Source organism: Labrus bergylta, chromosome 19 (genome assembly GCF_963930695.1).
Source record: "Labrus bergylta chromosome 19, fLabBer1.1, whole genome shotgun sequence".
Lineage (NCBI taxonomy): Eukaryota > Metazoa > Chordata > Actinopteri > Labriformes > Labridae > Labrus > Labrus bergylta.
The window spans coordinates 6459231-6470811 of record NC_089213.1 but is presented as its reverse complement, the minus strand read 5'-3'; the positions used below and the strand labels follow the sequence as shown (position 1 = coordinate 6470811).

The 11581-nt window shown below is 45.3% G+C and overlaps 1 protein-coding gene across 4 annotated transcripts; it reads left to right on the top strand.

Annotated features, from left to right (window-relative positions):
- Nucleotides 1-270: 270 nt before the first annotated feature.
- ppp1r10 (protein phosphatase 1, regulatory subunit 10) lies at nucleotides 271-10852 on the top strand. Of its 4 annotated transcripts, none has more exons than XM_065948455.1 (18): nucleotides 271-289; nucleotides 3679-3787; nucleotides 3877-3963; nucleotides 4860-4995; nucleotides 5124-5175; nucleotides 5446-5535; nucleotides 5650-5775; nucleotides 5859-5964; nucleotides 6125-6246; nucleotides 6337-6464; nucleotides 6581-6728; nucleotides 6845-6988; nucleotides 7242-7488; nucleotides 7821-7896; nucleotides 8111-8329; nucleotides 8424-8553; nucleotides 8927-9295; nucleotides 9459-10852. In XM_065948455.1, exons 2-18 carry the CDS (start codon nucleotides 3681-3683, stop codon nucleotides 9608-9610), a joined length of 2439 nt encoding a protein of 812 aa, XP_065804527.1. In that variant the 5' UTR covers nucleotides 271-289; nucleotides 3679-3680; the 3' UTR covers nucleotides 9611-10852. The 4 variants fall into 4 exon arrangements, with proteins under 4 accessions (XP_065804527.1, XP_020502280.2, XP_065804528.1 ...); XM_020646624.3 differs by lacking the exon at nucleotides 271-289 and adding an exon at nucleotides 290-416; XM_065948456.1 differs by lacking the exon at nucleotides 271-289 and adding an exon at nucleotides 320-629 and having other exon boundaries at nucleotides 6143-6246.
- The last annotated feature ends 729 nt before the right edge of the window (nucleotides 10853-11581 follow it).

The following is an 11581-nucleotide window of genomic DNA, read 5'->3' as shown; positions in this document are numbered from 1 at the left end:
GCTGCGTGCTCCGCCATTATGACTTTGACAGGGCGGTGAAGGACGCTTGTGCGCCATTTTGCTTCAGACCAAAAAAGGAAAAAGCTGTGGCTGTGACGTAAAAATCGTCACGCAGTATAAATACTAAGTCCCTCCCTGTCGAGCTCATTCCTGGATTTGGTCAGAGGTAAGTGAAGTCATAAAGACAGCGGGACTTATATTTAACATTTTGTCCGTATTAACTGCGAAAGTCAAACTGAATTATACTCAAAAGACCAACAAAAGGACTTTGATGTGGACGAAGGACGAGGTAACTAGTCAGTCGGGATTAAATGTGTTTCTTTTTTGTGTGTTTTTCAGGTATGAATCCGCTTTACCGAAGACTGAACCGTCGAGGACTTTGAACAACTCTGCTCAAATTCATATTTTTTCTTCAAGTAATGGACATTTTATGACTTATTTTTTTGCCTCCAGTTTGATCCTGAAGGAAAAGACTAGCCTTTAGCTCTCACAGCCCCACCCATTTAGAAAGTCTTTAAAATTAAAACCATGAAGTTTTACGACAAAAAAATGAGAGAAATAAGTGCCTGAAAAAAAAAAAAGCACAGTTTATGTAAAACCCGAGACGCTGAGGATCTTAGGAAACAATAGTAAGTTGATTTCGAAGTTAATTGAGTTAATCGAGATAAATCAAATAAAAATAGTCTTTTTATTTTTTTATGAAGTTGGACAATACGGTAGCGGTTAGCTTTCTAGCTTAGCATTGCTCTTTTGAATTTAGACATTATCGTAGTATGAGCTCACACAGGAAAGTGGACGGAGGCACGACGCTCCGTTTCTTTGTGTGTGAGACTGAGTGGACGGACTGTTGACAAATAAACTTAATTATTAATGATTATAGATGTAATTCGGTAATTATAACTATAAGCAATCTGCTGATAAAGATTGCCGCAGGCTTAAAAAAAAGTGGATGCCAGCTCAGGGGGAGTCGGGACTGCTTTGCCTTCAGATCTGTTTTTTAGGGGGGCTGCTCCACGGAACCAACACCCACCGCAATCTGCACATAAAGATTGCGTTTAGTTTGAGGATTGTGGACATATTTGATGAAGCACTGTGTGTTTTTTTTTGTATTTTTTTATTTTTTTGGTTTATGTCGATAATTATAGCACAGCACAGGGACTCAAAAAATGTTCTCGGCAATCTGCGGATAAAGATTGCAGGATGATTCAAAACAAGTCGGGACTGACAAACATGGCGGATCTGTGGTTGTTTGTTTCCCCCCTCTCGATGGGGGGAGGGGGGCGGGCGGTGTGACGGGGCTCCGGGGGGCTCTCGGAGCTTTATTTTGGAGATTTTGTTTTTTTTTGTTTTTAACAAACTGAACGAAAACAGGGGCGATGAAGTCCACGGCATTGTGTGAGATGTGTCCCGTGTTGTTCTTCCACGGTCGGTGCTAGTGGGGAGCCATTGTTTGCGGTGCAAGGGAGTGAAGCGGTTAACGGGTGGGGGCGGGGCGGGCTCTGAGGAGCAGCTCGCCCGGCTGCTCCCTCCCCTCTGTGAGGCCTGTTTGTCAGCGCACACAGGCCTTTTATAGGCAGCTCAGCTTCCCCTTGCATAAGCCAGGCGGATTCATTCAGCATCAATGTTCCCTGTTTTTAACTAAGGGCCAGAACAAATAGCCTTAATTACAGTAAATGTTGAATATACATGGCTTGTTCTTTTCGATTGTGTATCCATACTAATGTACCAGTGATCTATTTAAATATGTAATAACACAGTATGTTTCCCCCACTGAAGCAGGACCAGGTCATGTCTAACACATAGGTGTCTATGTGTAACTACTACTGTGACGTTTACAGGAGTTGTGTTATTTGCAGTGTTGAGGAGATCTGAGACTTTATAAAACTTCGTTGCCCGGGTAAGACCTAACTGATTCTCACATCATCACATTAACGATCAGCTGATTGCAGCCAGGGGTGTCTTGAGTGTATGTCAGTACATGAACATGACACAGGGGCGCACAGAGAGAGGTTCATTATGAAGACATAAACATGGAAGTGCATGCTTCTCCCTGTTACATATATATTTATATACGACCCATGTGGTGGTTGATCATAAGACCTTAGAGATTATAGCAGACAACTCGCTGCTCTTAAAATAACCGATCAGTCTTCAGTAAGCGATGACATTCAGATACATGTTTGTACTTTCACTGATCAGTATTTAGTAAGTGATAACATTCAGATACATGTTTGTACTTTCACTGATCAGTATTTAGTAAGTGATAACATTCAGATACATGTTTGTACTGTAACAGTTGGACAAATGTGTATTGTGTTTATTGTGCAACTGCACATACAGTGTGTGTAAACATAGTGACCTGTAGGGGGCGGTAGGATGCTGACTGTCATGTAGATGCCTTCACACATACTACACATATATGAGACTCATTCTACAGTTTTCAAGCATCTCATTCATCAGCCTCTTTTTTTCTTTCTCACATATTTATTACTTAATTTGTCATTTTATTCTTTGTACCATCCACCGCTCCATCAGACGCCATATTAATGTGAAAACAGGCTTTTACTGATGTCTCTGTGCTCCTGTCTTGAGTGCCACACGTGTAAATAACTGCCAGAAGTGTTCATTAAAAAGTGATCAATAATAATCAGAAACAGTTATTCTTTAATTTCCTCTTCAGATGCTTCTTTTCTAACACCTGTTAGAGTTATCCTGATTCTGTCTTTGACACGTATAATCCATGTCCTGTTAAGATGTTTATAAATGAAGATGTGAATTCTTTTTGTCAGTAAGTTATAATCCTTCATGTGTGTTATCACTGCTTCAGCATGATCACACACTCACATGTACACACAAAGGATCCGTCACGCTGTAAATCCTCCTGCAGTCTTAGACCCTGGTCCTGCTCCCTGCTGATCCTCAGTCTGGGTGAACCATGAAACTCTACTGATGTTTCACATGACAAGTCCACCTGCGTAGGTGTTTGAGCTGACCGGGAAGGTGGTAAGGCGTTTATACCACTGCAACAAACCAAAAAAAAAAACTTTTATGCACCGAATAGTGGATCATTTCTTGTTTTCAAACTTCTGCACACTGACCTACATAACGTGTTTGTGCGATTTTGGCCGTTGAATTAGTTTGCTTTCAGTTTCTGATGTAACTTGTCCTCTGCTCCATACCTGTCTCATGAAAAAAGTTTGGTAAAAACGTCTGCGCTCCTTGACGCTATCGACAGTTAAAACTTCAGATCGTTTCGTTTTAAATCGGGTGTTATCGTAAAGTTTCGAAGTATCGGGAAGTTAGTTGTGTCTGAGTGTGAGCCTTTTTGGAGTGTACTGCTCTGCAGGTGTATCCAGGTGTGTTTGCCTGTCAGATCCTGGTACAGGTGTGCGTACCTCCATGCTGTGTGCATGTCTTTGACTCAGACCAGTGTTTGTCTGGATGGTGGTCTCACTCTGGTGTCAGGTTGGGTGTTGTTCTGTTGGGTGGAGCTCCTCTGAAAGGCGAACAGTCCATTAACTCCGCAGGTGACATGCTCACCTCTCTGTGCTGGACACTGTGTTCCAGGTCTATTAAGTAGGATAGGTGTTTAAATAATTACACGTGCATGTTTCAGGTGTATTGAGTTGTACAGGTGTGTGTTTCAGGTGTATTAAATATTGCATGTGTGTGTTTCAGGTATGGCAGTGGGACCTGTAGACCCCCGAGACATCCTGAAAGGTGTGGAGGCTCTCCTAGGGAAGGATGGAGAGCTGCGCAGCCTGGAGGGCGTCCCAAAGGTGTTCAGGTGAGGACACACTGATGTGTTAAGTGTTAAAGCTCTGACCTAAATCTACCTGTATGTCATGTCTTACACCTGTGCTCTGTCCTCTGCAGTCTGATGAAAGCTTCCACTAAGATGGTCAGCAGGTGTATGTACCTGAACATCCTGCTGCAGACCAAGTCGCATGACATTCTCAACAGGTAAGGTGCTCCTGCGTGTTTCTGAATTCTGAGACTGGCGGGAAATAATCCCATGGATTTAAATGCTTAAATTTAAGATATGGGATGATTTTGAAGTTGGCACCTGTGGGTTTAAAGATCAAATAAAACCTCTGAGTATAATAACAATGTTCACTTCATGACTTAGACTGTATAACCAAACGGACAGCGTGCCTCAGCCTCCTCCTGTTGTTTAGGATGAAGCCAGAATATCCTGTTGTAGCAGGTTTGACAAGGTTTTAATTTGGGGTGCCAGTCAGTCAAGTCTGACAAATAAAAATTAAATGCAAACAAAAAATAGTCAACCTGCTCAAAATATGACATAAGCAAGAGCCTCAAAACAATCAAACAAAACAGCAATGCGATTTCAATAATATATATTATCACATGTATCAACCACACTGCAAACAAAATGAATGTGCGCACTGTGTGTGCGCGTTTCACTGTCTGTGTTTGTCACTCCCTTCCGGCAAAAGTCCGCTCCAGTATATCCACAACCCACAGTTCAGTCCATTTCAGTTGGGCGCTGACATATTGCAAATTTGTTAATTGAATCTGGACAGTAGAGATTGCCTGGAAGGGCGGCGGTAATTATGTCACTCCGCTTCCCCTCAGGGTACTCTGTGGGTAAACGGCCCACAGCGGAACAGAAAGGTCTGGAATTATACTGCAGCCAGGCAGCATGGGGGAGCTTTAAATATTCTGGCTTCACTTGAGGCGAGGCATTCTGCTGTCCATTCTTTATACAGCCTAAACTTCATGATGTTAGGAAATTAAACTGATTCTGACACTGATGACGATGATGATGTCAGCAGCCGTGTGGTGTTTGAGACTTTAAGTGACCTCTGGGCGTAGTTATAACTGTTTATCTGTTACAGGTTCATCAGGGTCGGGGGCTACAGGCTGCTCAACTCCTGGCTCACCTACTCAAAGACCACAAACAACACCCCCCTGCTGCAGCTCATCCTGCTCACTCTGCAGAAACTGCCCCTGAAGGTGGACCATCTCAAACAGGTATAGTCGGCTGACCCACCCCAAACCTACTCCCCCTCCTCTGTATTATCCTCCTCCTGTGATCAATCAGAAACATGTATGTGTGACGGCAGTGAATGTGACACGTGTTGCATGTTTTCATGTTTCAGAATAACACGGCTAAACTGGTGAAGCAGCTGAGTAAGACTGCGGACACTGAAGGTCAGTTTAACTGTAACTTTGTTTATTCATCATTAATAATGATTCAGTTTTTATCTCAAACCTCACTGTAATGTTGTGTTATTGTAAGATTTGTAATACCTGTTTTACTTAAAAAGTGGGCTATGACCTACATATCAATTGAAGAGATATTTGTGTAAAGAATGCAGAGACATGCAGCGGCATGACAGCAAGTGCAGACGCCACCACACTCTTTAAGCGCGACCTGTAATGGTTGAAAATTAACCCCCGTTCATTGTGTGTGTGTTTCAGAACTGAGGAAGTTGGCATCGGTGCTGGTCGAAGGCTGGATGGCGACGATCCGCTCACAGAGTGTGGCAAGCAGCAGCAGCTCCCCCGCTGGTAAGAACACAGAACTGCACTTCACTAGATTTAAAAATGTGTGTGTACAACAGGTGTGTGTGTGTGTGTGCGTGCATCAATCTCCCCCTCATGTGTCCGTTTCTGTTCATGTAGACAAGAAGAAGAAGCAGAAGGAGGAAAGCAAGGCTCCTGTGAGGGAGGTGAAGACCGTAGAAGAGGAGAAGAAGAAGGAGAAACCCAAGGCTCACGCTCCGAGTCACGCAAAGATCCGATCCATCGGTAACCATGACTACCACAAGTTAATGAACGCACGTTAAGTAAAGTCATGTGAACAGATTAATTAAGTATATGTTTGTGTGCAGGACTGGAGATTGATACTCCCAACCCCGCCCCCCCTAAGAAGGCACCCATCCCCCTTCAGCTGGGAGACAAATACAACATCAAACCCCCGCTCCTCAAGAGACCCAGGTACACACACACACACACACACACACACACACACACACACACACACACACACACACACACACACACACACACACACACACACACACAATGAAGCTCTAATTATAATGAATAAGGTGTAGTGTTCAGTGCTGCCCTCTCTGGCTGCTGATGGTACTAACAGGTCTACATCCGTCTCCAGCACGGGCCCCTCAGACGCCCCCCCACTGGAGAAGAAGTACAAACCTCTGAACATGCCCTCGAACTCCCCCAAAGAGATCAAAGTGAAGATCATCCCGGCTCAGCGTAAGTTTACACTCACTTTTAAGTATTCAAACTTTATGTAAAGCTTTCAGCTGTGGTGTTAACACGTCTCTGCCCCCGCTGCCCTCACAGCGATGGAGTGCACCGGCTTCCTGGACGCTCTGAACTCAGCCCCTGTACCGGGCATCAAGATCAAGAAGAAGAAACCTGGACCAGGTACTCCACCAGGGACCAAGGCCGTCTCCCCCACCTCTAACAAGGTGCTGACCCTCACACCTGTCTTTATGTGATACTTAATGTTCTTATTTCTGTTTGATGTGATCATGACCGTCTGCATGTTTCGTTTATAACACCTGGTCTCCCGGTTTGTCTTCAGGCGAATCCCTTTGATGGCAAACAGCCTTTCTCTTCTGCTAAACCGTCGTCACCTGAAGGTACGTCCTCCGCCCAATCTGAGGACAACCAGGACCTGGAGCAGCCCGGGACCCCGGTACCCTCTGAGGACCAAGAGAACTCTGAGAACGGTGAGATCCTGTCACTGAGAGTGTCACCTGTCTGTTTCTGGACGGTTGCCAATCTGTGAGTTTTTTTACCTGTCTGCGAGTGTGCATCCTGACACACCTGTTCCCCCTCTCTGCAGGTGAGAAGCCTAACGCGCTGTCGGAGCCTCGGGGAGAAGAAGAGCACTTGACAAAGAAAGGGAAGAAGAAGAAGACGGTTCACTGGGCCGAGGAGGAGCAGCTCAAACACTATTTCTACTTTGACCTGGACGAGACGGAAAGAGGTGAGAGCTGAGAGAAGTTGTGAAATTAAAATCTTACTGGATCCGGGTCCGTTCGGATCAGCCCCCACAGTTAAAACAAAAGCAGCGTGCTATGTAGACCAGCTATACCAATAGGTCGACTGTCTATTCTCTATCCGAGAGGCGTTCACTGACAATCAGACTGCACAGCTCTGACAGGACGATAGTTAAATCTATAAATAAATATTAACACAATGATAAATACTAATTTATATGATGACACTTGCATTGACAGTGAACGTGAATAAGATAAAGGACTTTGGCGAGGCGGCTAAGAGAGAGCTGATGATGGACAGGCAGACGTTTGAGATGGCCCGTCGTCATTCACATGATACCATGGAGGAGAGGGTCCCCTGGAGCCCCCCCAGACCCCTCACCCTGACCGGCAGCCTGGTGATCAACGGGGCCAACAGCACAGAGAAAATGACCCAACGAGACCGAGAGATGGGGATCCTGCAGGAGATCTTCCTCAACAAGGAGAGGTGGGATTATCTTTATTGGAATCTTTATTAAAGGGTAACTAAACCCCATATTTTCAGCTGTAATGCTCTGCCCTGGAATTTAAATGCATTAAAATGCATTTAGAATGTCAATGGGGAGGGCAGACACTATGCACATTTCTAACACAGTATTTCGAATTTCAGTACTCAAATGTCGAGATTGGGACTTGGATTGATCCATAACACTACTTAATACTCAAATACAGAGGTTTATAGTTGAAAAAAGTGGTTTTAGGGTTTAGTTACTCTTTAACAAAACACATTTTTTTAAATATCTTGACTGTGTACTGATGATGTCATTTCCTGTCTGGTAGTGTTCCTGACAGTCCTCATGAACCAGACCCAGAGCCGTATGAACCAATGCCTGCCCGCCTGATCCCCCTGGATGAGGTGAGTCCTCTCTCTCTCACACACACACACACACACACACACACACACACACACACACACACACACACACACACACACACACACACACACACACACACACACACACACACACACACACACACACACACACACACACACACACACACACACACAGATATAAAACCCTTCCTGTCCGTGTGCGTGTTTGTATTCATGTGTGCGTCTCTCCTCTCAGGACTCCTCCATGATGGATGAAGGATACGTGGAGCCCCTGGACCCCTCCTCCTCATTGGCGGGAGCTAACCTGCTCCAGACCGAGAGCTCCAAGCTTCCCCCCGTCCTCGCCAACCTGATGAATCTGAACAACAACAGAAGCCCCCAGATCAACCCCCCCGCCAACATCCCCCCCACAGCGCCAAATGTCAACGTGCAGGAGCTGCTCACCTCCATCATGGTACTTATCGTTATTCTGATTGTGTGTTGATGAGCTGCATCTTTTATTGTTGTTATTGTTGTTATTTACGTTATCATGATTTATGTTGATTCAGGGGGCGTCTGGCGGTCAGTCGACTGAAGATCTGATCAAACAGCCGGACTTCTCGGACAAGATCAAACAGCTGCTGGGCTCCCTGCAGCAGAGCCAGAACCAGAACCAGAATCAAGCAGGACCCCCACCAGGTAACCCACCGCTCCCCTGCTGTTAGAGTTAGTGGATGTGATCTTTCCTGAATATTAGACCTGATAAAGCAGGTTAAGCAAACTTAAGTAGTTTGTGTTGGTTTAGCTTCGTGGTTAGTGCGAGAGCCCTATGTTCACAAGCGTCCTCGTGGTCGTACCCGGTTTGAGTCGTATCCTGGATGTCACCCACCCCACCCCTCGTCTCCCAACATTTCCTGCTAAAATAATTAAAATAACATCTGTGTTAATTTTATTCTCCATCACATCAGGAAGTTTGTTTGTGTTCAGCCTAAAATAAAAAAAACAACTGTTGTGTGATGTCATAGTGATGTCATAACGAGGTATTAATGAACCCTGGTCTGTGTCTCTGCAGTGAACCCGGGTCTTCTGGGTCATGGTCCAGGCATGAACAACATGAACAACATGAACATGAACATGCACATGCAGATGCCCATGAACGGGGGCTACCCCCCCAACAACCCCCCCGGTGGACCCCGTTTCAACCACCCCCCACCTCCCCACAACCACGGACCCCCCTTCAACGCTGGTGGGCCACGCATGATGGGACCCCCGCCCGGCCAGGGCCGTGGTGACAATGGGAACTACTGGGGCGACGACTCCATGAGGGGTGGGCCGCACCGAGGCGGACCTTTCCACAGAGGAGGGCGGGGCCGAGGAGGAGAGCCGGGCTTCAGGGGGCGGGGCCGAGGAGGACCCCGAGGAGGACACAACAACATGAACGGTACATTAAATAGATGAAAAGATTATTTATATAGGAATTTAAAAACGTATTCTAATAATGTATACAATCAGGGCGTTATTTGTTGACTAATTAAATAATGAAGTAACACCAGGTTGGTTTGTGCGTGTGTCCTAATGTGTGTATTGTTGTGTGTTTTCTGCAGACATGTCTAAGAGGCCAGTGTGTCGTCACTTCATGATGAAAGGCAGCTGCAGGTATGAGAGTAATTGTGCCTTTTATCACCCGGGTGTGAACGGACCCCCACTTCCCCCAAACCACCCCGCTCACAACCAGCACCCCCAGCACGGACACTAGGGGGCGCTGCACCCTGAGGACACTATGGTGCAATGCACCCTGAGGACACTTGGGGGCGCTGCAGCCTGAGGACACATCTGAGATCAGTGTGCGAGGATCCTCTGAGGACTGATGACATTGCACAGGTGATGTCACCTGACGGAGGAGACAATGTTTTTTTTTTTTTAACAGTGTCTGATCATCATGATTGATCTGTCAAACAGGAAGTGATCGCTGATGATGATGATGTTTCTTTCTTCATCGGTTACACCTGCTCCTCTTCATCACTCATAAGAAGCACTTTATACGGAGAACAAACCTGTCAGGTGACTGATGAGGAGAAGGAACACCTGTCAGTTATTAATATTATCTGACAGCAGCTGCTACTGACTGTGTGTGTGTGAGGGTGCGAGTGTGTGATTAAACATCAGAACACTGTATATGTGAAGTGGGCGTGGCCTTAGTGACATCATCCACTGGTGTTTGGACGTCTTCTTGAAAACCTCCAGGTTGACATTGAGGCAGTTGCCGTGTTGTTGTTTTTTATTTTGATGTTTCAGGGCCTGAAGTGACCATATTTCGGCGAGTTTCTTTGGACAGAAGCCCGCCCTAAATCCTCCTCTAACTCTAAATGGGACCATAATTCACTAAATGAACATTATGCTGCGTTGAATAAGACCTGAGGCTCGTTAGGAAAAGGTTAACTGAGGGAATAAATCACTGGAGAAGTAGGACCATTTAATCATAGACTTCTGTTTGCAACCAGTGGAGTCGCCCTCTGCTGGACATTAGAGAAAATGCAGGTCTGAGGCTTCACTGTAAAACAAAGAGGCTCTGTCCACGGCTTATATACAGTCTACGATAACAGCTATGTGTGTGTGTGTGTGTGTGTGTGTGTGTGCGCGTGGGGGGGGGTCAGGTGTGTGCGCTCTGATCAGGTGTGTTCCCTGACAATCATGAGCAGGTGTTTGTATATTCTGTAGATTCAGTGTTGAGGTGAGCTGCTCTGAGGTCAGTTTGTTTTCTGTGAAAACTTTTGAGCTGCGTCTCTTTGGGACTTTAGTTAAAACGTCCCGTTTCTCCTCCATGTTTTTTTTTTTTATTTCTTATTTTTTTGATTCCGGAACATTCTCAGAGCGCCGGCCCTTTAAGACGTTCAGTTCCCTGTCAGTATGAACTGTTTGTAAGATACAGAAACACATTTATACATATTTCAGTTGTTTTGTACACAGTGTCATGAATAAATGTCAAATATAAGAAAGAGATGTTGTGGGTTATTTTTCTCCTTACACGAGATTTAAAAATAAAAATCAGCTGTTCACACACCTGAGAAAACTGCAGGTACCATCGTGAAACACACACTTGTGATAAACACCAACATTAATGGGGGTGGGAGGAAAAAAACAACAAGGAAATCCCTATGGCCGCCCTGACTAGTTGTCAGAAAGCTGCAGATATATTGATTTTAAGAAATATAAATAAAAGTGAAATACAAACCATATTCAATCATAAAACGCTACACACTAGACGATTTTGGGCCCCAGCAATTCGGAGAGACATTGTCTAAATCTAGGCTTGTCCAAAATGAGAATTTGTCTGAATAATCATCAAGTGTGTGGCGTCAACACGATTATTTTACCGCTCCCGATCGAGTCGTAGCCTTCCTGAGGCTCGAATTTTACGATTCCAGATCGGACTGCCTCAGATTACCTGAAATAGCCAATGAGAGCGAGCAGACCGGGAAGCTTTTGAACATAAAGCCCTCTTCTTGACCAGGATTTACCAGTGTGCTTCAGTGTGCTTCGTCCCGTTTTTTGTTTTTCAAAGCAAAACTTCTGAAGTCTCGTTTAATCACGTACGCTTCTGCGAGATCTCGTGTCTGTGGAATCGTTACTACAAACGGCAGGTGTGTGGCCAAATCGTCTAGTGCCACGGTCCACCCCTGGTCAATCCTCAGGACCCACCACCAACTCCTTAATGAAAAATCACGAC

Coding starts and splice junctions, on each gene's coding strand:
- ppp1r10 (XM_065948455.1), top strand. CDS start 3,681: ATGGCAGTGGGACCTGTAGACCCCCGAGACATCCTGAAAGGTGTGGAG. Junction 3,964..4,859: donor TCGCATGACATTCTCAACAG/GTAAGGTGCTCC, acceptor TATCTGTTACAG/GTTCATCAGGGTCGGGGGCT. Junction 9,296..9,458: donor AGGACACAACAACATGAACG/GTACATTAAATA, acceptor TGTTTTCTGCAG/ACATGTCTAAGAGGCCAGTG.